The sequence below is a fragment of the Centroberyx affinis genome, unplaced genomic scaffold (genome assembly GCF_046629955.1).
Source record: "Centroberyx affinis isolate AG114_WGS23_722 - 3 ecotype Tasmania unplaced genomic scaffold, CSIRO-AGI_Caff_v1 ptg000310l_1, whole genome shotgun sequence".
NCBI lineage: Eukaryota > Metazoa > Chordata > Actinopteri > Beryciformes > Berycidae > Centroberyx > Centroberyx affinis.
In genome coordinates this window covers 6,658-33,037 of record NW_027278987.1, presented here as the reverse complement: position 1 = coordinate 33,037, position 26,380 = coordinate 6,658, and the positions used below count along the sequence as shown (strand labels likewise).

The window sequence follows — 26,380 nt, the reverse complement described above, 5'->3', positions numbered from 1 at the left end:
GTCTTCCCTACACTATGTATCATCTCCAGAACAAGAAAACTGCTGATAGAAAAAAAATCATAATATATATATATATAATAACATATATTCAATATATATATAAATCAGGGCTTGAAAGATGCATACGCCACTCTCCATGCAAAAACTTGGGATATATAAAAAACAATGCGCATACCACTATGGAAACCCATACATACACACATTTTGAACACTATGGAGTAGGGTTGGGCGATAGGACGAATATATCGGCTATCGGCGATTGGCTGAGTCCATTGCTGGTTGGTTTTTTTGGGCGATTTTTTTGGGCGATTTTTGTCATTTTATTTTGCTAATTTAATGGTAAATAATTAACCTGTAAAGCGCAATTCAAAGTGTGCGCGAATAGGAACTGGCAGTTGGAGTTGGGCCATATTACGCACGTTCTTGTTGCACTGATTTCCGACGAGTCTTTCACAAAACAGGGCAGTGAGTGACTAAATGACAATTAAGCCTCTTTAGTGGTAGACCAAAAGCTGTATGTGCAGTTGTGCACCCTGATCATTTAATAGCATAATATGTTATCCCCACCTGTTTGTTCATTTGGAGGCTGCAAACAGAGGGAGGCTCCTTCATCTGACACCATCAGACTCTTTTTCAAATAGTGTCAGACAGCTGTTCAGCCTGTCTTTACATCTTATTGCTCATTTGCAAAGATGGCAAATTACTATATTTAGGTCCTTCTGCTTGCCAGTTTTGTCTGGTTTAAAACCAAAATAATCCCAAATAGGGGATTTTATATTCTTTTTGGCAACAGCTCTACATGACAACATCTTCTTAGATTTATGACTCTATGAGAAGTGCTTTCTCACAGCGCACAGAAGAATCTACATATTCCAACGCTATTCTACACATTGTTTCTGTTCTGAATGTTGCAGCACAGCTATGCTGTAGATCTGCAAACAATCAGCCTTTATTTTTATAAGCCTTTATATTCTCTATGTGACCCACCAACTGCTTCTCTTAAAGTAGTGAAGCAGATTCTTAAGACAAACACCCAACAAATAACAAATACATAGGAAATAAACTATCACCCTACAATGATGAATGTACAAACTCCAAACAATAGGGCTGTACCTGTTTTATGTTTTTTTTGCTTAAATTTTATTACATAAATAAACTGTTTATGAATGTATTTTTTATATATATATATGTAGGGCTGGGCGATATGGTTGAAATCAATATCATGATAATCATAAGGATTTTTCTCGATATCAATATATATCATGATATGGTTCATGTATGCAAAATCACGTTAAATAATCATATTAATGTTCATCTCATTGAACTGAATGGTAATGTTAGGTGTGGTGTCAAACAAAACAGAAATATTCAAATAATATTCCTACCATACCTCATTTTATGAGAGTTTTTAAGTTAAATTTGCTTGTCGTCATCAATTTAGACAGCAGAAATGTGTGTCACGATATCAAAATATCTTCATATCATCACGATATGATTCCACTGAAAGACGATAAACGATAATATTGAATTATTGCCCAGCCCTGTGTTGGGTTAATGTTAGAGAAGCAGTGGTGCTTAATATAAAAATAAAGCAAGTATAATAAAGTAAAGTAAAATGAATTGTGTGTCTGTAGCGTTGAGTGTGAAAGGTTTGAAGAAGCAGAAGAAGAAGAAGAATAAGCGAGGGAAGATGCGGCGGAGGGGCGGATGTGGTGAGGTGCCGGCAGAGATGGCAGCTGAACCGGAGCTGGCTAAATACTGGGCTCAGCGCTACCGGCTCTTCTCACGCTTCGATGAAGGCATCAGGCTGGACCGCGGTGAGTCCATCCACAACACACACGCAAATACACTTACACTGCCTGTCAAAAGTTTGGACACACCACATTTTTCTTTATTTTTACTACTTTCCACCTTTTAGAATAATAGTGAAGACATCAAAACTATAAAATGACACAAATGGAGTTATGCAGTGACCAAAATTTGTGTTAAACAAATCAAAACTATCTTATATTTTAGATTCTTTAAAGTAGCCGCCCTTTGCCTTGATGGAAAACAGCTTTGGAAAGAAATTCATACATAGGCCTTCACTATTTATATTTGTATATGGGACAAATTTCAAGCATTTAAGCATAAGCCTTTAGATAAAAATGGCTTTGACATAGTACATGTGTGTCCAAACGTTTGATGGGCAGCATTGAGTTCAGCTTCTATGCTATCAACTCCCAACAGAAATTGAAACAGCATTTAATAAGGATAAAGTTTCAAGTCTCCATAAATTCTTAGGCAAGGCACCGCATAGCAATCATGCCTAGATTGGTTAATTTTGAGATTCAATTCAATTCTATGCACTGAAGCACTGTGACACGATTATCGGTTAAATTACCTAATTCCATTCCACATAACAACTGAACCTTCCCCCACATCAAACATATGGCAGTATATAAGTAATAATTAAATATCACTTAAAAATTATTAATTAGCTAATAATCAAGTTAAAAAGGACAAAAATTTACAATGGAACGAAAAATTAAGTAAATAAATAAATAAAATGAATAGAAAAAATAAAATAAGAATACAATCACAACATAAAGCAGCGTACAGCACACATTCCTCACAATAGATTAGTTATTTTCACTGTAATTTCCAATGCCTCTTCAATGTCACCATTTTTAACAAATTCCAAAAACATCTCCCAGATGTTATAAAACTCAGAAGCTTTCTTCCTAACTATATAAGTGAGTTTCTCAAGAGCCAAACTTAATGTTAAGTTTTTCAACCAATGGCCTAGAGAAGGGCAACCCACATTCTTCCAATACAGGGCAATCGAGCGCCTGACTTGTAGTAGACATAGGTTAACCATTTTTCTTTCTCTATTAGAGAGCAATTGTCTGGATAAATGCTTAGTATGCACAGTTTAGGACTTAGAGGTAATGGAGAAGAGATCATTTGAGAGATATAACGTATCACCGAACTCCAAAATATTTGAATATCTCCACATTCCCACAAGCAGTGATACAAAGTACCTTGATAAATATTGCACTTATAACACTGGTCAGGAATATTAGGATCAAATTTATTTAACTTCACCGGGGTGATGTACGTTCTCATTATCCAGTTCATTCTACTAATGTTACTTAAAGACCACAAGGTAATAACGTTACCTACCATTAAAGTTTGTAGGGCAGCAGAAGACAGAAGGCAGTTTTATCAAGTTTCTGTTTACAAATCCTGTTACTAATACAGGCGAGTTTGGAGCAGTGTGTGGAATGTTAAGTTTCACTTTCGTTTTCAAACCGGGAGACTCTGTGGATTGAGTACATTGCTGCTGGTCTGCTGGTCTGTGCATCTCCAAATGACAAACATGATGTGATGTGCACATCAGGAGCATGAGAGATTCATTTAGATCAGTTTCTATACATTGACCAACTTTTGATTTTGTGCCTATGTTTGGGAAACACATCTTGCAGCCAAAGCTGACGAAGCATATCATCTCACAAAACATTCCATGACTACCTGACTGACTGCCTGACCTAAAAATGCCTTGTGATGCCTTTGGCTGCAGCGTGGGAAAAAACACAAGTTAATTTCTTACTTGCCCCATTACCAACTTGTTTAACATCAGCAGATGCACGCATTTACATGACTGGACCTGAAATGGGACATGAGATATGGCTCCAATTCTTTCCACTTTTAAGCATTTTAGCCGATTATCACAGCACCATGTGGCCAATAAGCACTATATTTGCTCAGTGGCCATTAGGGCTGCCCTTCTACCACTGGACCATATTTGGGAAAATTTGGCAGGGCGGTTATGACTTGGAAGGTTTGCCTCTTCTTATGTTTGCTGATAGGCACATAAAATTTGATTTTGAAGTTGTATGCCTTTTAGTGAGAAGCCATCAGACTGAACAGACAGAATTTAGATATTCATCAAATTGAAACAGGGAAATGCACTCTGACTTGAAAAAAAATTCTAAATGGTATGCAAATTCAAGTTTTGTATGAAATATTAATTTGAGTGTTTTCTTAATTTGGCCAGCTAATGTTTGCAGAGCATGCAATCCCAGTTTAACAGTGGTTGCCTGGTCGGTAGTTGGGGATTAGTTGTTTTATAATTTTGTGCCCCTTCTTGTTTTGGTCCTCTTGCAGCACTAAAATCATAAAATCAAGAAAAGTTGCAAATTGTAGCTAACAAGTCTTACCGCCGGCGAGGCTTTTTTCTCGGTCGGCCTTCCCGGTTCTACCCACTGGCCGGCTACAACTGCCTAGGCGGGGAAGAGCGTGTGGTTCAAAATCAAACTCACTCTCTTTCCAGCTTGCCTCCTCAGCCCCCCACGGGCTGATCTGCCTTCACTTGGCCAATTGGCGGCAGAGAGGGCTGAAGCCATGTACAAAGTGGCGGAGCCAATGTGTTTTAACAGAATGGACGAGCACGACGCTCCGACTGGGTGAAGCACTTCAGTTTTGTCGTGTTCCACCTCCACTGAACTGAGTGAGAGAGGCGTTCATGACCTCCCAAGAGAGCATCACCACTCTTTCACAAGAAATTCCGAATTTTTTACAGAAAGAGGCTATTTCTGTAGTTCTTCCAGAGGTCTATATTCCAGTTATTTCTTGTTCTTAGAGGCGCACATGTTAAACTGATGGGCACTGATGGGCATAGCATTAGGTTTGTTCCCTTACCACTGCTTAAGAGAGTGCAATCAAGTGTAACATAACTGTTGAGACTTGATTGCAGAGTTTGGTTAACAGTCAGTCAGGCATGTTGTCAGCATGTTAGTGATTTTTATCTTAGATTGCTAAGAGTCATTTCCGCTTGAATAGAATTTGGTCCATTTTACCCTCAGCTGTTGTTAGAAGACATACTGTATGCTCCTGTAGCAGCCGGTCTGACGTTCATGACATTAGTGTGCCACCTAGAGGGGATAATGTGTATTAAACCCCTACAGCAACAGCTCTGCAGGGATGACGTATTCCCTTACACACTGACAAACACACACACACACACACACACCAGTTCCCCTACCATTGCATAGGTGCGGTGGGTCACCCTGCCTTAAGGAGATGCTAAACCCTGAATGAATTTCATTCATCTGGATTTCAGTGGAGAGTTTTAGTGTGTTGTGTTTAATGTTGTTTCAGAGGATTTTCCACCCTGATCAGAATAAAATTCTTGGGCAACAACTGGCACACACACACACACACATTCAGCGATAGTTGTTGAGGGAGGGGAGACTTCTCCAGCCTGTCTGTGAATTTGAAACAAGCTCACAGCTCCATTCAAGTGTAAACAGCGATTTTTTTTTTTTTCAGCTGTCCTGACAAGGCAGAAAATGCTTACACACTCTCTCTGTCTCTCTGTGTCTCTTTCCCTCTCTCTGACTCACACACACACACACACCATACACACCACTCATGTGGTCTTGCTGTCCCTGTGTTTTTCAGAGGGCTGGTTCTCCGTCACACCAGAGAGGATTGCTGAGCACATCGCCCTCAGGGTCAACCACAGTTTCTCCAACTCCCATCTGGTCATAGATGCCTTCTGTGGTGTCGGAGGAAACGCCATCCAGTTTGCCCTCACTGGCAAGAGAGGTAGGCCTAGTTTGTGTGTGTGTGTGTGTGTGTGTGTGTGTGTGTTCATGTGTGTTCTTGTACTTCTATCCTTGCGAGAACCACTTTGAGTTTCACACCTTACACAGAATGAGAACATTTTTGTGAAGTGATGTCATTTTGTCCAGTCCTGACTAGGCTTGGGCGATATCCAAAAATTAAAGGTCCTATTCTACACTTTCCAGTGTTTTATTTTATGTCTTGAGGTCCATTAAAAACCGTTTGTGTGGTGTCATGTACCAAAAAACAAGAACATGCTGTTTTTGTTGCTGTGTAAGGCTCATTAATATTAATGACCCTCTGTTAATCAATGACCCCATATCGAGTCCACGATATGGGACCTTTATCGCAATATTGTCCCGCCAAAATATCGCGATACACGATATTATCATACTATCATACTACTAAGTTTTGTTGTTTCGTTTTTTTACTATCCTTCCACTAGTAGATTATAGGTTTATAAGTTTATATATTAAGATTAAGATTAGAATTAGTTTTAGGTTAAGGTTAGTTTAGAATTAGGACTTGGGTGCAGGGTTAAGATTAGAACAGGCCCTAGGGTTAGGCTGCACAGTTAATCGTAATTATGCATATATCGCCAGTTTATGTTTCCACAATTTCAATTCCCCAGAAAGTCCTGGTGTGGTATATCAAGCATTTCAATACACTGACCAATCACAACCTTTGAATGCGCAACGTGCACCAGGTGACCAAAACAAAAAATGGAGAAGGCAGAGAAACCTTACTTGGACCATTTTTGGAAAAACATAGTAACAACGGAATGTGTGTTACAGTTGTTCATTTGCATTTTGTACTTTTCTTGATCTTGTTTTAAATATTACATGAGATTTTCTGTCCAACTGGAGTAGAAACCAGACTGAACAACAACATTAACGAACCAGGGAGGAAGAACATTTTTAGGTCATGGAAGCGCTCCAACTTAGTTTTGGAAAAGTCATGGAATTTTATAGCAGTGTGTAACAACGCATTATGTAATAACACCCGCATTATGTAATAACTCGACAAAATGTAATACATTTTCACTTCATTATGTAATAACACCCGCATTTTGTAATAATCTGCCGCATTTTGTAATACACAGCCTGAATGCAATATGTAATAAATTTCCCCGTATTTTTTTATTACATATTGCGGTGGTTGATGAAAATGTAATAATATGGTGCAATATGTAATAACCAACCAAAATGGATGTCTTCATTCATAAAAATCGTTATAACATTGTAACAACAATGTTTATTTTATGCATTCTAGCATGAATCATGAATCACAAAAAATGGTTGCGCAACAAAAGACCAATATGGAACAGTAAATTCTTTCAAATTCTTTATTCTCTCAATGCCCGGTATGTTTAGGCAAAGAACATGTACCATACTGTAGTGGTCAACAACACTATGGATGAACATTTAGACTGTTAAGTATTATCTTTAAGTATTTAAGTAATTAAGTGAAAAACAACCACAGCATATAGCCGAACAACACACTGATTTGCAGTGGATTTCTAATATACAAACATTTCAGTTTTAACTTGCAAAAACTACTTATCAAGTAGCCACGATAGAAAGAAAGAACATAGAAGAATTTATTACAAAATGCGGGGAAATTGAATGACATATTGCGTTCAGGCTGTGTATTACAAAATGTGGCAGATTATTGCAAAATGTTTGTTGAGTTATTACATAATGCGGTGTTATTACATAATGCGTTGTTACACAGCGCCACCGTTGGAAGACTGTCCCCATATTCTCCCGGGTTTCCTCCTGCCAGTCAGGTGGATTGGAGACTCTCCCATAAGTATGAATGGGACTATGGGAGTATCTGTCTATCTGTGTTAGCCCTGTGATGGACTGGAGACCTATCCAGGGTGTCTCTGACAAAATGAATGAACAAGTGAATTTTGTGTTTTCCACTCAGTCCTCGCCATAGACATCGACCCGGTGAGGCTGGACTTGGCGTGCCACAACGCCACAGTTTACGGCGTCGCCGACAGGATCGACTTCCTGCAGGGGGACTTCCTGCAGCTGGCGCCCCGTCTCCATGGTGATGTGGTCTTCCTGTCGCCACCATGGGGAGGACCAGACTACCTGACCGCCGAGGTGTTCGACATCAAGACCATGATAGAGCCTGATGGATATCCTTTGACCGGTGTAAAGGGGAGATGGGGTCCTTAAAAAGTCTGGAAAAGTCTTAAAATAAATTATCTAAATATAGGGCCTTAAAAAGTACTAAAATGTCTTAAATCCAGTTATTGGAGGTCTTATTTTTTCACCATACTTTGACAGATTTATTTGCTTATTTGCTGAACACAGTTGGACTTCAACAATTCATTTCCTGGTTTCCTTTTTCTTAGTAAGTTAAAGTAAGTTAGTTTCATGACTTTCATTAGCTATATTCAATCAGAAATAGGTTTTGCCAGCTATGTTTCTTTATTTTGTTTTTTAAATTTAAATTCATTTTCAGGTAAGGAAGTGATCCCACAGTACTGGAAATATATATCAGTTGCAGTATGTGTTAGAAGCATGATTTCAGAGTTGCAAAAGGATGATGAAGGTAAACTTACAGCCAGGTGATGGTGGTTGATGCAGGAACTCCTATGGGGATTTAAGCAGTGAAAGCTCTATATGTTGTCATATTTCTAATGGCTTTAAAATGACATTTCCCTTTGGTAATATGATTGATTAGTGATATTTCGTAACACACACACACCCCTCCAGTTAGTAGATGTTGCCGATGGGTCCCTAGAGAGGCCATTATTTATACTACAAAAAAGAAATCTTTTAAAAAAAAGTGTACTATTACTATCAAATATTGTTTTTTTTCTTAACTGTTGACACTTTTGAGATCTTCCGCCTGTCCAAACTGATATCAGACAACATAGTGTACTTCCTGCCTCGCAACGCTGACATGGACCAGGTCTGTATGTGTCTGCATGGTCATTCATGCCGGTTTGTGTGTGTAAGATAAGATTAGTTGAAACTTGATTTACTGGTATCCTCGTGGGCAAATTGGATCATTACAGCAGCAAATAGCAATAGGATACAGCAGGGAAAAAAATAGAATATAAATAAGAATAGAACAAATTGGGGCTATATAAACATAAGCAACTGACAATGTACAATGGCAAGTATGGGGAAAACTATGGATTACATTAGAGTGTGCAAAATAACAGTGGTAGGACTAAGAAAGGTATGCAGAATATTTATATGAAATATGAAATGTATGTAGGATATGCTATATATAAATATGATTTTTTTCTTGCAAGTAATCATTCTTAATTTTACATAGAACACTTTTTTACCAGCTTCTCTTTCTGGAAGTTTCACAAATGCTGATTTTTCTGCTCTTCTATCTACATCACTAAGTTGTAATTGAAGAATGATCTTTTCAGAATGAGAGATGTATAATTTGTATTAAAAAAAACAACAGACTTTTTCTTACACAGTGATTGTTAGCATGGGCCATCATTGAAGTTATTAGACCTTCATACAAAATAATGAACAATTTAGAGTCTGTAGAAGGTTTTCTGGTTACATAATGTGTCTTCTGGCTGCCATATCAGCTGTTGGACAATGGTGGCTGAGAACAGCTGATTTCTGAACTTATAATTTGTCCATCTCAATAGAATTCAGTAGACATAGTTAATTTTTGTGCTGTTTTTGAAACTGATCGACTGATAGCCTACAACTTCGCGTTTTAATGTCAGTTTGTTAACTAGCTAACCATACTATCTTAACACATCTGATTTGCACACTAGCTAATGTTACGTAGCCAGTAGCAGGTGTTAGTTGTGGTTAATAGTTGCAGCTTAATATTAGCATCAGTTGTTAGCTAGCTAACAAAGCAAAAAAAAGTTTGTTCAGGTTAACTGAGTTGACTCTTCTCAAGCTGCAACCAGAGTGTTTTGGAGTTGAGACTTAAGGCTCATTTATGCTCCCTTTACGTATGAAAAGAAATACGTCCGTTTCAAACGATGTAACCGTCACTGCCCACATACTTCCATGCGTCTTTTACGTTGGCATGGATGTTAAGCAATACATCCACTAAAGGGCAGTAGAGAGTCAAAAGTTTATGTCCACCGTCGCCGTGTTTGTTGTTCACAACAAACAAAATTGTTGTTCACAACAAACATGGCGATGGCGGCGGAGGATATGTTTATAAGGATTGAGGATATGTTGAGGATATGTTTATAATTTCTCACCAACTCGCACAACCTCTCCTCAAAGAGTTCCGCCATTTTTTAAATGTCTTCGTCGTGTCTCACTGGTCTCGCTTGAAGTATTGGCTACACTGCCTCCACGATTTCTGGTGGTACTGCGGTGGTACTGCTCCGTTTCGTCCGTATCCGTAAGCTTTCAGAAAACGTGCACAAATAAAGACGAAATGAACGCAGAGTACGGACAGAAGGCTCCGTCCGTATCCGTATACGTATTTAACATTGAGCATAATTGAGCCTTAAGACTAAAGATTAAGACACACCACAACAATCTTTTCCAGGTGTCTCTTTTTCTAGCCTGGCTGTTGCGTATTTAAACATTATTAGAGCACAGCCAATTCTCCAGTGGACCTCCATGATGGAGCCACACCTGGTTGACATGAGATTTGTGACACAACTGCAAAGACACAACTGCAGATATTGAGCAATGGCCCTCAGTTATCTTTTCCCCCAAAATGCATGTATTCAATTTTGAAAATGGAACTGGTCCATTGTAATATTATGTGTACGTATATATTTCTTCCCAGATCGCCTCTCTGGCCGGTCCAGGAGGGAAGGTGGAGGTGGAGCAGAACTTCCTCAACAACAAGCTGAAGACCATAACTGCTTACTTTGGCGACTTGATCAAGTCTGACAGCTAGTCACCCACACTTCTCCCAAATCCCTGGGCCTAACTTCAAATGGAACAAAGACCTGCCTCCATTAGCAGCCTATTAGTCCCACTGCTAATGGAGCAAACTGGGCTGCATTCAGATCAGTTTCAATTGTCCAGAATTCAAGAACTAAAACACTTTTGTCATGAAAAGTTTGTCATATTCAGCTAACTGGAAAATACGTGAGAATGAATGTGACCTGATGTGACCATGAGTTGCAGTTTCTGTGAACTGAAATGAATTGGCTCCAGTCCTGTTAACAAACTGCTTGCTGGTAGTTTGATGCCCAATGGGGGATCAGTGGAAGTTATGGATGTGTATGCACAGTCATAGGCGATGGTGTGTTTAGGAAATAATAATGCTATTGTATTTTGTCACTGTCCAGTGAAAATCTTGTGCATCCAAGAAGAAACATGCTTTCAGCTCGACCACCATGATTTTGAGTTTATCCAATGGGTTTTAAAAGGGTTTCATAAAAGCAAGGGTGGTAGAATTTTAGTCCTTCTTATAACATTGACATCACCAAGATTGGCGTTACAAGGTTTTCACATAACAGACATTTGTATTTTCTTTTTTACAGTGTTTGTGTTTTTTTATTGTATATTATAGGCAATAAAAACTATTTTTTATTATGTTGTGTCTGTGGCTCTAAATCTTATATCGTGATACTGTCCCATCAAAATATTGCGATATACGATATTATCATTTGGGGGGGGGGGGGGTGTTTTTGTTTATTTTATTTCTTCCAAATTACATCAAATTTCTAGGCTATAATAAGAATAATTATCATTAACAGCCTCAAAATTTGATCCCATTATTCAAGCATTGGAGGAAACAATGGCCATTTGGTCGATATTGCCGGAATATCGCGATATTCGATAATATTGAATATAGGCACAAGCCTATATTAACACATTGAATGGATAGACGTTATGGCAAGGCTTGTTTATTGTTTGCTAATAAGACAAAATCACATTACATTATTGACTCAGGCCTGGTCTAGTGAACTGAAAGAACTGCAGAATGAGGTTCACATTAGGTAACATGATGGTAAGCCACTTCAGAAAGAGACTGCATGGCTCCAAACCACACAGCAGACGCCGTCATACAGAATCCAGACTGCCATGAAATGAACAAACTTAAGGTAAACAGATCAACAAGTGAATCCGTTAATAAATAAAAAATACATTATTATAAGAAAGCCTCTTGCACGTAATGTCATGTAAGAAATGTAGAAAATATTTGCTAAAGAAAAGATGTAAAATCTGTATGGTAGTGCTGTGTTCTGAGGGTTGAGGTCAGGAAGTACAGTACATGTCATGCTGCCTATGGAACAAAAGAACAGCTTTATAAGCAATTGATGCCAACTATTCAAGAGTCTATCATTCACATACATGGGCTATAAGAACTCAGCACCTAACAAATATGTGTCTTCAACAATATCAGTATATTTTGTAAAGAAATATGATATATAATATTACATAACGCATTGCAGTGTGCAGTAAGTAGGGTGTGATGCATTTTCTGGATGAAAAAAATTAAAATCCCACAACTTCAACTGATTGATTTTCATTTTTTTTTTTTTTCCCCAGAATTCAAGGTTCACGTTTCTTTAAATGTGCGTGGTTGTCCATCTGAAAATGTGTTAAATTCATTCTTTTTGTCTTTTTTTCTTACTTCAGAATTTTTCTGGTTTCAGAATTCTGACTTTATTCTCAGAATTCTGACTTTAAACTCAGAATTCTGACTTAATTTTAGAATTCTGACTTTATTCTCGGAATTCTGACTTTAAACTCAGAATTCTGACTTTATTCTCGGAATTCTCACTTAATTTCTAAATTCTGACTTTAAACTCAGAATTCTGACTTTATTCTCGGAATTCTGATTTTGTTCTCAGAATTCTCCTTCCTTACCTTCTATTACTGGAAAAAAAAAAAAAACAGCATCCATTTGATGTTTCTTGCTATACAGTAATGAAAAAAAAAATCGAATTAAATGTGAGGCAGTGTAAATAGTAGGCTGCATTTACAAAGGAACAGCAAATGAGATTTTTCTTTATAACATTTTGTTCCCCAGATCTGATCTTTTTGTGGCTGTTTAAAAGGCGAAAAATGAGGCTCTGTGTGGTTTCACCCTGCTTAATTAGCCATGATGAGACATTCAGATCATTGCAAAGAGTGGAAACAATAGACATATTAATCCAACCATAGACATATACATATACACCTGTATCAATACAAATTGATAACCACCTACAAAGCCGTAGCAGTCAGGCAGGCATCAGTTTAAAGTGTATACGTATTACATGAGTATAGTCAGGGTTAGAAAGTTTCATTTCAATATGTAATTGACTCCCTGAAAATTGTAATCAATAACAGAACACTCATATAATGTAATCTGATTACTTTCTCTTGTTGGGTTGTTTAGCTTAAAAAATAGAATATGCAATTTCCTATACACTGTCCGTCAAAAGTTTGGACACACCTCATTGAATGTCATGTTTTTCATTCTCTTAAAGCCATTTTGATCTAAAGGCTTATGCTTAAATGCTTGAAATCTGTTTCTTAGACAAATATAAATAGTGAAGTTGATGTCTGTGTATGACTTTCTTGCCAAAGCCTTTGCCTTTCCATCAAAGAATCTAAAATATAAGATAGTTTTGTCTTTACTATTATTCTAAAATGTGGAAAATAGTAAAAATAAAGAAAAATGTGGTGTCCCCAAACTTTTGACGGGCAGTGTATATCACAGAAGAAGTTGATAAGGAAAGGTGTGGTGATAGTGAGGTGGTATTCATACTTTTAGCATCGGGTCAGCCCAGGGACCTCAGAACTGAGGTTTAACATAACTCATGGCTGTGTGAACAGGGAGAAAACACATGGGGGTCTGAATGTTTTCCCTGATTCAGCACAAACTCGAATATTTCAGTCTTGTGTACATGCAACCTGGGTGAACAGAAGACAGAAGTGGATGATTCCTGAAGGCACAAATACTGTCAAATACACCAACAATTGAAACACTTCATACTTATTGGTACTCGTTTCCCTCAGTATTACTCCCATTCAGTAACTTCACATAAGAATCTGATTTTTAACCCTTGGTAGTTAATAGCTGATCCTTTCATGGCTGTGTAAACAGGGAAACATGATCACATCTCTACCAATAAGGGAACTCGGTTGTTTGTAATTTATAGACCAGATAAAGAGATTATCAGGTCTAGACAATAGTTGGGTTTCCATCCAAGTATTCATTTTTTGCTAATTATGGGGCTGGTTGCTTGGTATGGAAGCCCATTCCCGCCAATCAATAAAATAAAAAAACGTGTGTAAAAACCGTGTTTTTTTCTCTCTATTCTGACTTCATATCCCAGAATTCTGACTTCTTTTTCCTCACAGTTCTGACTCTATATCTCGGAGTTCTGACTTTTTTTTGTGAAAAGAAAATTCTGAATTCCGAGATTCCGAGAATTCTGAGAAATAAAGTCACAATTGCGAGAAAAAAACTCACAATTGAGTTGTTTTTTTATTTTATTGAGTGGCGGGAATGGGCTTCCATAGCTTGGACATGCCTAAAGCCTAGTCCTGGACTAAAAACTCAACACCAATGGAGATCTCCATTGAAAATGAAATCTTAGTCTAGCACTAGGCTTAATCCATATCTGAGCAACCAGCATCTGATTTGATGTATCAAATCATAAATGCTGAATAGAAGCAAATTTCCTCAATATCGCAAACATTTTTACACTCACTGTCAATAAAGAAATTATGTAATATTTACAAAAACATATTTGTCAAATAATGATGGTTGGTCTTGGTTGTATGTTCATGAGTTGGTACATTAGAATATTGCAAAGTGCATTGCTATGTTTTCATCTTCAGATGACAGCATGAAATATGACCAGCATTAGCTGACAGTAAAGAACAATAACAACTTGACCAATACTAATCAATACTAACCAATTCTTAAAAGACTGAAATTTTTTTTTACATTCAGTAAGTCTATTTATTCACTTCAACCAGCTGATGGAAACATCTAATTCAAATTAATTGTTTTCCTATATAGCAAAAGTTTGTGTAAAATGTGCTTGATAGTTGGATGGAAACACAGTTAATGTTTTCTCAGAAAGATCACAGAGCTTCTGATTTTTAGTGAATAATATTTTGCCAATATTTTTTGCTCAAAGTGGGTCTAAAAACGCCGCGGACCACCTCCAGTGCGCCTCCGGTCATTCTTAATTGATTCTAAATGGTTGAACTGGACAACCTTCTTATGCCCAAGTTTTAATTTTGAATGCCATTTTTTTGTTAGAATTTTGAGTACAATCCATTTCTAGAATAGATGGAATTGAAAATGAACTAAGCAGTCGTTGCTAAATTGTCTAAACCTGAAGACGGATCTCACAACAGTTGGTTCTCTTTAATGTCTCGACTTAATGTATCATCCAATAGCCAGTGTCAGATTTTACTGGTATTTTTACTGGTGTTTCCAAGAGGAAGCATCAAATGTTTCAAGACACAATGAGAAAAGTAAAGCACAAAAAATGCAGAATTTGGCACTAAAAAAAGGAACATCCAGAGTTTTGGACACATGAAGAAAAACCGATGTGATGCTACAGTGTGGGTGGTGAAACAAATGCGTCTGTCATACAATAAAAGCATGCCATTATACTCTAAACATACATGAAAAATTGTGAAAAAACTGTGGCGCAATCAAACAAATACAAATACAATACAATCAAATGTCAATGTCACCTAGGATGTTTTGTACATGGGTAACAAGCATTCTTTTCCAGAAACGTCATTCATCTTGCTTCATAAAAGTCAAAGGGATAGTTCAGTTCTTTAAGAAGCCTATCAGAGTGATCAGGAACGACGAGTCCTTTTAGTCCATCCCCCCCCCCCCTCCCCCCTCCCCCCCCCCTCCCAAAAAAGAAAAAACGGTTAGCTAAAAGTTATTAGTAGGGGATGAGAGGATGGTTTGTCCAAACTAATACGAATACATTTGAAAACACCGATTTGGTGTCAGAAGTTTTCCATCCACACTAGCCTTTTTGAAAAGTCCCCTGTCCATGATGAACAGCCAAAAACGCTAAATTTCGTCCATGGTTTCCGCCAATTCCGCCAAGCACCAGTGTTCCGCCGGCTTTCCACCACCGCCATTTTTAAAAGGATGTTATTACCTCCGCCAAGGAGGTTATGTTTTCGGTACCATTTGTTTGTCTGTCTGTTTGTTTGTCTGTCAGCAGGATTACAGAAAAACTACTGGCCCGATTTTCATGAAACTTCGTGGAAGGGTGTAGCATGGGCCAAGGAAGAACCCATTACATTTTGGAGCGGATCCGGATCCGAATCACGAAATTTGCATATCATAGCAGACTGGACTATTGGCCTTGGTGGAGGTCTGTGCTCTCTGAGTGCCTTTCTAGTTTGTTTGTTTGTCTGTTTGTTTGTCTATTAGCAGGATTACGGAAAAACTACTGGCCTGATTTTCATGAAACTTCGTGGAAGGGTGTAGCATGGGCCAAGGAAGAACCCATTAAATTTTGGAGCGGATCCGGATCCGACTCACGAACAAGCAATAATAGCACGAACCTTGGCGGAGGTCTGCGCTCTCCAAGTACCCTTCTAGTTTACAGAGCGATCGTTAAGAACAAACACCGTGAGCGAGTTACGTTTACAAAAAAAAAGCTTAAATCAAAAAGTGAAAAAGTGGTCACGGTGGAGTTGTTCTTCTCTACTTCTACTGGTGCGAGCAAGTTCGGGGCAGCTCTCCGGCCACAACCACCATTCCAGTGATACGCCGGAGGTCACGATCACACGTCAGCGTTTTCCAAAAGCCCCGTTTTCCCCGTCCACACTACGACACGAAACAGGCGTTTTTCAAATTCATCCAAGTTTTCGGAAAAAAAACTTGTCAAAAATGGCGTCTTAGTGTGGATGGAAGGCCGAAACAGAGAAATAAAGATGCGTTTTCATATTTATCCGGATTAGTGTGGAGTAGCCTGAGAGTCGTGTAGTTGTAATTTGTATTGGTCGTCAATAGAGGGCGATATAGGTCATAGATTACTTGGAACCCATCGTCTATCGGTCTGACGACGATTAGACTCTGAGGGCGTCGGCCAATATTTTGGAGTTTCCGGTGTAGCCAGCGGACATCCGGGCCAAGACTTCCTCTTCCATGCGCCGGTCATTGTTTACAGTCCAATTAGCAACTTGAGACGCGAGAACGGAGTCGGAGTTGAGAGACGACGTCTCATATGCAGATATCTGTTTATAGAGATTAGCCGAAATGTCGCCTGGACCTAAAACACCTACGAAAAGTATCGATGTTTGTGTATTGTGTGGAGAAACGTTCCACTCTCGCGTCTCAAGTTGCTAATCGGACTGTAAGTCTGTACTGTCAGAGTCTAATCGTCGTCAGACCGATAGACGATGGGTTCAGAGATTGATTATGATGTGACAAAGTTAGGAAACTGTTTAGTGCTATAAGTGATTTTTTGGAGGAATGCTTTTTTTAGGTCTTGCACAAATTTGCACTGGCACTACTAACAAATTCTGACTCGCAAAACACTGAGGCAGGGACTCATGGACTAAAAGAACTCGGTTTCATGGTCAATTTCATCCTTTAAAAGCTGAACTAAGTGTCGAAGTCACTGACTTCACGAACTCATTTGGCAGCAAAAAACAGTAAAAGAGTGTACAGTGTGTGCTAAACCTTAAAGATGCAGACAATCTCTCTACAATCAAAGCTCAAAAATCATTAAGACACGTTAGTTGTTATGTAGATGCAAAAATAAATACAAGTGTGACTGTTTTCCTTTTTCCCCATTCGCAGTCCAAAGGATGCTGTCTGTAGTAGTTTGAGTTTTTATATAAGTTCAGTTCCACCATCTCCTTTACAGAAAAGCAAGCCAGTTAGTATACATACATACGTACAGACATACATACATACATACATACATACATACGAACACACACATACCAAGGTTATCATAAGTAAAACTAAATCTAAGACAAGAACTAAGCATTTAAGTAAAATAAAAAATTATAATAATAATGATAAATTTGACTATACAGAAACTGAAAAAAGACAAAAAATAATCCTGAAGTTTCAGTCTTTTGACCATTGCTACACTGTGAGTGAAGTGGAGGATGAATGGGCCTGCCAGTACATCAATGCGTTATCAAAAATCAATTGATATTTATCATGACCATCCAAATTTTCAGCATGTGCATAAAACCAGTATTACCAACACCCTCCATGAAGGCATATCAGTTGAGATATTCATATTTAAAACGAAAACCAAAGAAAAATGAAACAAAATCTGAACTTTTATGAAAAAAGTATAACTGTCAAATAATTTAAAAATGAATGGAACCTGAACCGAAAAGGAAATCAAACTTAATATAAAATATAAAGAATATAAAATATGAATAATACAATATTTAAAAATAAATTAAATTTGAAATAAAAATAAAACTAAAGCTAATGTAAACACACTCGCGCCGGCGCGCACGTGCACACACACACACACACACACACACCAGCCATTTCAAGTGAAGCGGGGCATCTCCCTATAGAACTCATCTACCCATAATTCCTCCCAACAAATCCTCACACATCCAAGGCTAGTATCTTTAAGGGCACCACTGACCCACAATGCACCGCTCTAACGTCCGAAGACTTCGTCCTGTCACACTGTCCATTGTAACTGAAGTTAAGGTAAACCGCTCCACATATCCAGAAGGGCCCAGCCAGTCATCACTGTGCCCTATATGCTTAATAACAACATTGTAATGCCATGGTGTCCGTTGTCGATAAAGTTTTTTATCATCGCCTCACCGCTATCCCCTATGCTTAAATAACTACACCCTAACGTTACGGAGTCCGTCGTCCAGGAGCCGCTCAGATGAACCACTCCTTCTTGCTCTCGTCGATGGTCTCGGTGAACGCCGGGTCGTTGACGATGATCGCCGCGTCGGCGCAGTCCGCCGACTCCGCCCCCTTCGCCTCGTTGGTGTGGTAAGAGCCCTTGTGACGGAACATGTGGCGGATCACGAACACCAGGATGCACAGGACGGTAAAGATCACCACGGCGATGATGCCTGGAAACACAACAAGACGGAAGAAAATGGCCTTAAAGGAATTGTTAGCCCAAAAAATAAAAATTCAGCCGTTATCTACTCACGTCGAGGCCAGTTGAAACTTGGTGAGGTTTGTTAGTACATATAAGTTCATGATTGGATTTACATGAGATAATGGATCAAATTTTGTTTATGTATGTATGTGTATGTATACTAATTGGCTTGCTTTTCTGTAAAGGAGATGGTGGAATATATAAACTCAAACTACTACAGTCAGGACTTTGACAGCATCCTTTGGACTACGCACAGGGAAAAAGGAAAACAGTCACACTTTATGTTCCTATAGTTTCCTATATACTCCTATGGTTTCCTATAATGCTTTGTTTTTCCTATAGTTTCCTATAATACTCCCATGTTCCTATAGTTTCCTATAATACTCCTATAGTTTTGTATGATTTTCCTATAATACTTCGTTTTTTCCTAGTTTCCGATAATACTCCTATAGATTTCTATGATTTTCCTATAATACTTCGTTTTTTCCTAGTTTCCGATAATACTCCTATAGATTTCTATGATTTTCCTATAATACTTCGTTTTTTCCTATAGTTTCCTATAATAATCCTATATTCCTACAGCCATTATCTACTCACCCCCAGGCCAGTTGAAACTCTGGTGAAGTTTGTTAGTACATATAAGTTCATGATTCGATGGATCAAATTTCGTTTTTTTCTCACTCACAGAGTGATCGTATGATGTCAGAAGACTTGGATTATGCTTCACGTCTGGAATAATTTGATGGTTATTTTTTGTTATTTCTGGAACTCTAAAGATCGGTCCTCAAAGAATTCAGTTGTTTTGGAGAAGGCTGCTGCGGAGTCGTGCTGGGACTCAGGCCAGGACTGTTATATGGACTAACAAACTTCACCAGAGTTTCAGCTGGCATGGGGGTGAGTAGATAATGACAGAATTTTCATATTTGGTTTAACTATTCCTTTAATAGTTCAATAGGCCAGATTCATATTAGCCTACATGTACAGTTTGATGCCCTGAACATTTTCAGCATTGGATCCATCCTCTAAAATGGTATCTATCAGCCATTTGGAGCCTATTTTAATTTTCTCCACTAACAGCAAATTAGATTTTGGTGTTTTTGGCAACAGCCCTTCCTACAGCGTTGGCCTTCACTGTGAATGTGACCCATAGAATAAGATCTGGTAGCAGGATCGTCAAACCTCAAGTCTGAACCAGCACGAATGCTAAATCAGAAAAGAAGCGTCAATTGAATCAAAACCAGGTTAAAAATCAAATAGTCTTCTCAAACATTGTGAAATGGATATGTTGGCGGCACATGTCCATGTTTAAAAAATGAATAATGACCAACAAAATCTACTTCCAGTTCAACTTGAAATCTTCTAGGGAAGATTCTATGAATCGTTTTCATTATTACCCCAGTTTGAGAATGACTAAAGAGTAGAACAAAACATGAATTACAAAAAGATAGAAAACAACAGGACCTGAGAATAGATGATTAGTTACCTTTATTTAGCCAGGCTTGCTGGGCACATTTGCTCATTTTCAGCAATACCTTACTTCATATGGAGTTTCCCAGTACAAGCACTTCACTGGAGAAGTTTAACAATGCCTTGCTAAAATGATCTGGTGTTGGTAATGTGAAGCCGTGACCTTCCTGTCATGAGCCTGTTTCTCTACCACTACAGTAAATAAACTAATTATATGTCAGCAGGTGTGACCAAGTCAACTTTGCGTAAGTCTCATGTCAGTCTCAAGTCTTGAGGCACAAGTCTCAAGTCAAGTCCCAAGTCTAAATGTAGATTACCAAGTCAAGTCTCAAGTCAAGTCCATGTCATTAATGTCAAGTCTCAAGTCTAAATGTAGATTACCAAGTCAAGTCTCAAGTCAAGTCCATGTCATTAATGTCAAATCTCAAGTCTAAATGTAGAACAGCAAGTCAAGTCAGAACAAATCAAGAGTCCAGTATCAATTTTATATCTTAAAGAAAACTAAATATCTAGGACTTTTCAATGCAATATGGTTTTAATAGGCTAAAAACTTGGCAAGAGCATCATGAGTTTGATTTCTATAATCAGTTTTAACTTCAATAAATTCAATCATTCCACACAAATTCAGAAAACCGAATTTAAATTCAGCTGTCTGGTAGAACAAGTCTCAAAGTCAAGACTTTAGAAACCTTTTCAAGTCATCAAAATACAAGTCAAGTCAAGTCTCAAGTCTTCTCTTCATGCATCAAGTTAAGTCTCCAGCAATTAAAATTGTGACTCAAGTCTGACTTGAATCCGTGTCATGTGACTCGAGTCCCCACCTCTGTATGCTAGTAGTTAAAAACAGACTTACCTCCAATTATGGCAGAGTTGCGATCTACTCCGTCACCACTAGCCTTCTCCTCACTTAAGGGGAAAACAGCTCCAGCTGTGAAAACAGAATCACAGGTGCTTAAGTCCCCAGTCTGGATTTTTATTTTTAAAGGCATACTGAGCAGGATTTCCCCCCTTGAAATTCCAGTCTATCATAAAAACATATGCTAGTCTGGAACTTGTATACCTCTTTCTGTTTTGCATGCCAATCAAACCTGTGTTGGTAATCACTATTTGTGCTTTGATTGCATAGAGCTTCCTCATCTCAAACCAGCTGAAAGTTCACGGCTTAGGGGCAGGAATTCAATTTCATGAGAGATGCGTGTGAAAACGTCAGTCACTGGGTCTCTGGCTCACATTGTTGTCCAATGAACATGCTCGATTATCTGCTCGGGCTTTCTAGCAGCCAATGATCACACTTGTCGGACGGTATTTAAATTTGCCTACCTACATTTCCTTGCTGTCATTTCAATGTGTGCACTGCTTTGCTCCTGCACCACCCCACCAGTGTTAAGACCCCACCTACGGTTCACCTTTTGTGTCTCCCCTGATTGAACTGTTGCTGGCCACTGGGGGCTGCCCAGTACAACCAGAGTCTTCTACTGTGGGTCAATGAGCTGCTCTAGTGGAGCAGTTGGGGTTTCAGTGCCTTGCAAGCATATCAACAGCAGTTGAGGAAGGGGACAGTGTTTCTAAATGTCAACAGTTCTGTCAACCTTTGGGCCACAAGCCTGCCCCTCTGACCTCTAGACTAGAGGTTCTCAACGTGGGGTCCGGGGACCACTAGGGGTCCTTGAGTGGGTTCCAGGGGGTCCCCAGCAAATTGATGAAGTGTTAAACTTCAGCATTATTTCATTTAAAGAAAGTTAACACAATTAGAGAATGTAGAAGAATGACTATTTTGATCATAGTTTCACTGTTATCTCTCTACCTACAGTACAGATAGTCATGGGATTCTGGACAAAATCATATCTAACAATAAAGATATTCTCAGATTTGGGTCCGAGAGACAAAATCTCATCAAATGGGTGTCTGTGGCCCTAATGTGGACTAAATTAGGGGTCCTTGATATGAAAAAGGTTGAGAACCACTGCTCTAGACTACCTTACTGTTCTGACAGCAGGATTCCTAGCGCCACGCATTTTTTGGCATTTTCCAAAAAGAATCAGAGTACACAAAGGTAGAAGAGGTCAGGTCAGGAAGAAAAGGATCTGCATTACACCCAGGGTTTGATTTCAGGAGGAAAGGGGATAACGTTCTCCCTTGCTGGAACAAAGCACTTCCAGACATTTATTGTACTCTGTTGGCAATTGGACAGATGCTGTTATGAGGAGAAATGTGCAGTAAGTGCAACAGTCAAACAAGCTTAAAGCAATAATCTGCAACATTTTTATATGAATAAATGTCCGTTTTGCTACTCTCTATCACCGACTGATATAACACAATAGTGATTCAACCTATACCCAGTTCATAAAAGCCTTTATATTTGCTGTTCTGAACGCCTGGTGACGGCTAAGTCTTTCCCAGGAAATAAATAGAACAAAAACTGGGTAGTCAGCATGACCACTTGGCACCAAAAATGGAGACAAAATAAAAATAAAACTCCACATCAATGACCACTTAGCACCAGAATAAGCAAAATAAATCCTGTGTCCCTTGAATATTCAAATATCATCACAATAAAGCAAATTACCAAATGAGAAAAGTACTAGGGACAGAGACAATCATGATAATCACCTTCTTGTTTATTGTGACGGTGCACTGACCATTATTGTTTAATATGAATGTTTTTAATGTGAATGCTTGGGATGGATGGACGGACGGATGATAGATAGATAGATAGATAGATAGATAGATAGATAGATAGATTCATTGTGGCTGTTGGGGCAGACAGGAGGCTGGTCAGATGGTTTCTCCACAGGAGTGTTACTGTACACTGATTCACACAAACCTGTCATACACTAAGTGTGTGTGTGTGTGTGTGTGTGTGTGTGTGTGTGTGTGTGTGTGTGTGTGTGTGTGTGTGTGTGTTGGGGGTGGGTAGGTGGATGCACGCACTGCTCTAGTGGGGTTCTGCAGTGCATTAAAGCATTAAACTATGCAAATCTGTCATATGTCTTTGTGGCAAAGGTTTGCATGAATGTGTGTATGTGTGTGTGTGTGTGTGTGTGTGTGTGTGTGTGCACTGCAGTTCCATTCCAGGGTATCTACAGATCCTTAAAAAATCTGAAATGTCTTAAATCCAATTATTAAATGTTTATTTTATAGTTTATTTTAAGTTTCATATTGCAATCACAGGTGTCCATACACAATTCATTTCCTGGTGTCCTTTTTCTTATTCTGCTCATTCATAATTTTGCAACTTTCATTAGCTATGTTCAATCACAAATAAGCTAAGCTGGTTTTGCCATCTTTGTTTCTTAATTTTGCTTTTTAAATTGGTTTGGATTTCAATTCCAGGTAGCATTATTTTTTGTATTATCTTTCCCAAGGCACACCATGCAGCCGTGGGCAGAAAGTGGTAATTTCAGGTCACTCACTCACTCACTCACTCACTCACTCACTCACTCACTCACTCACTCACTCACTCACTCACTCACTCACTCACTCAGGGACGGTTTGCATGGAGCCTGCGCTTCCTCATATGGCCTCTAGAGGGCGTCTTCTTTCCCACTTCCGGATTTATCCAAATACGACAGCAAATTATTTGGTTGGTTGAGCAAGTAGAGTTACAAATACAATAGTAGCATCCCCGCACACCCTAATAGATAGATTTGTTAATTCACTATTTGTGTGAAGTAGATGCTAAACATGGATGCGTGGATTGCTATGTCAATCATTACTTTACAAACGGTAAATTTGACTTCAGATGGAAAATCAGATGATGAGTTATCAAGGTACCGCCTGTTGACAACGCTGCCATTCAGGGTGTTACTGTTAGTAAGAAACTACTGGATACTGTATCTACAGGATATTGAGAGCTAATGGGTTCTACTGTCGTCAATATGCAGACTGGAGAGATGTCATAGACTTTATCAAGAATTTCTATTACTCAGTATTTTGCTTTGTTTCACTACAGGCAGCTCAAATCAGATTTTTTCACATATCCAATATGAGTCAGATATTCTTTCTATAGCCTGACCAGCAAAAAAACACACATGGAGAGCCAGCAAGACAAAAAAAAACTTCCATGTTACTAACTTGTTGCTAGTACCCAGAATTGTTGGACAGAAAACGTGCCCTTAGCATGTGCAGCTCTGCGTTGTTATATGACAACCAAGGCTGTAATGACCACAAATGATTACACTGTCTTGACACACAAATCCAATCTCGTCACTTGTAAATTATAATGTGGACAGTAAGTCAGATTTGAAAAACAATTTGTGGTTTGTGGCTTTGTTGAATACGTAATGCTGATTAGTCTATTAAGGCATTCTGAGGTCTGTTATTTCTGAATAACAGACTGCATTTTCACATAACAGACCACTGTTTCACATCTTATCGTAACTCTGCAGTCAAGAAGTGTCTTTGGTAAGTAAGCAATAATGTGCAGGGAGCCTCCACTTTGCATCCGGGTCTTGACCTACCCTGCTGGGGCTTATTTTGCAATAATGAAGGGCTAAATGTACATTATCCCTTACTTATTACATGCGCGTGTTTTATATCTGTTGGCATACTGACCAATCCCAGGCTCCAGACCCAACTATCAGAACTCTACACCCAGTCAATCAGAAGAACAGCCACTCTCATAACACAAGACCATTCTCATCCCCTCCACAAGGCATTTCAAATACTCCCATGAGAAAAAGAACACTTATAAGAACTCCTTCATCCCAACAGCCAAGACATTCGCACACTGTCATGTTTGCACGTTGTCACATGCACTTTTACTAATCTTATGTATGTTTTCAACCCTTGTGTCTGTTTATTTGTTTTTATGTGGTATGTCTTTTTTTTCCTTTTTATGAGCCACGTCAAAGACAATTTTCTGTCATGCTTGTGATAGACAATAACGTTTCTGAATCTGAATACACAATCCTTAGCAAATGAATTGAACGTATGAAAGTGTGTGTCAATGCATGCTAGTATGAACATGCGTGTGTCTTTCTGTCTGTCCGTGTCTCCCTACCGGCGTCTATGTGCCAGGGATCGCTGGCCGAGGCCATGGGCGAGATGGTGAGGGGTGAGGCTCCGCAGTTGGACGGGACCAGGATCCCATGGGTGCTGACAGGTGCTGCCAGGCCGGAGCGCAGGGCAGCCTTCAGCGGTGCCACGCTGTTGAACTGAACTCGTGACAGACAGCCCACGAAGCCTGGCGTGTTGTAACGCTCAATCAGGATGGGGTCGATCTGCCCGGTTTCTACAAGAAAGACAGCAAATACAACGTGAAAATGATGATTTGACCAGTAATTTGGTATTAAATAATGGAGGGGTGTAACAACACATTATGTAATAACACCGCATTATGTAATAACTCAACAAAATGTAATAAATTTTCACTTCATTATGTAATAACACCCGCATTTTGTAATACGGTGTTATTATATCATATTAATGCGGTGTTATTACATAATGCGTTGTTACAGAGGGTAAATGATCATCATATGGTACACAACCACCAATAGAAACAATACACAGTTTTGCCTATTTGCAGATCTGTGTGTCTCCATGAGTGCAACGGATGAGACATAATGATGAGTATTGGGTTCTCTCTCTGTGCCTTTGTTTTTTGAATGTGTAAGAATTTAAATATCCTAGAGGGGGTATGTGGGGGGTATGTGCTGACCACAGAACTTGAATGGATAGAACGGTCCTTCCACTGTTTGCTGTGGTAATTTGGCTAGTACACCATAAAATGGTGACTATTGCATTTTAAGGGTTAGTTGCTATGGTGACAATGCCGGGCATTCAGGCCGTAAAGTTGGTCACACTTGCTTAAGAACTGTGCAGATGTGTCTGTTGCATGAGAGCTTAGCAAATTATCAATGGAAAGCTGACGTTAGCGACGAGGTTAACACGTAGCATTATCAAAGATTGTGCTCTTCTCGTCAAATTGTATTAGCAAACCAAGCTGGTAAACATCATCAACTTAAAGGATAAGGCTGGTGTTTTTTAATGCATTGCTTACCGTCAACAAATACTATGAAAATAACAAAATCAACAATGCGTTTGCTCTACTCCTGTTACTTTCTGACTTCCCATGTACCGTTTTTAGCCGTCAACCCAGAAGTCAATGGCTCCAATTGTAAGCTAAAAACCTTTAAATACAGCTCACAAAGACATAGTTTTCAATTTTAAAAATCGCAAACTGTTACCACAAAAAGTCAGGCTGTTGTAGTTATTACCAAATCAAATTCAAATGAGAACAAATTCTTCATTACGCCGGGGACTATTTTCGGTGCTACGAAA

The 26,380-nt window shown here is 38.8% G+C and overlaps 2 protein-coding genes across 2 annotated transcripts in view; one reads left to right on the top strand and one right to left on the bottom strand.

Annotated features, from left to right (window-relative positions):
• The window catches only part of tgs1 (trimethylguanosine synthase 1), a 34,091-nt gene extending 22,994 nt beyond the window's left edge, over positions 1 to 11,097 (top strand). The window contains exons 11-15 of the mRNA XM_071515125.1: positions 1,635 to 1,817; positions 5,446 to 5,592; positions 7,543 to 7,759; positions 8,463 to 8,541; positions 10,369 to 11,097. Of these exons, the coding sequence (XP_071371226.1) occupies positions 1,635 to 1,817; positions 5,446 to 5,592; positions 7,543 to 7,759; positions 8,463 to 8,541; positions 10,369 to 10,482 (740 nt within the window). The 3' untranslated portion in view covers positions 10,483 to 11,097. The remainder of the gene's footprint in view (positions 1 to 1,634; positions 1,818 to 5,445; positions 5,593 to 7,542; positions 7,760 to 8,462; positions 8,542 to 10,368) is intronic.
• Positions 11,098 to 18,399: 7,302 nt separating this feature from the next.
• LOC139640923 (contactin-associated protein-like 2) lies at positions 18,400 to 25,137 on the bottom strand. The gene is made up of 3 exons (XM_071515123.1): positions 25,101 to 25,137; positions 20,952 to 21,026; positions 18,400 to 18,599 (listed from the first exon to the last, which is right to left on the bottom strand). The coding sequence occupies exons 1-3, from the start codon at positions 25,135 to 25,137 to the stop codon at positions 18,400 to 18,402; spliced, it is 312 nt and encodes a 103-aa protein (XP_071371224.1).
• Positions 25,138 to 26,380: the final 1,243 nt, after the last annotated feature.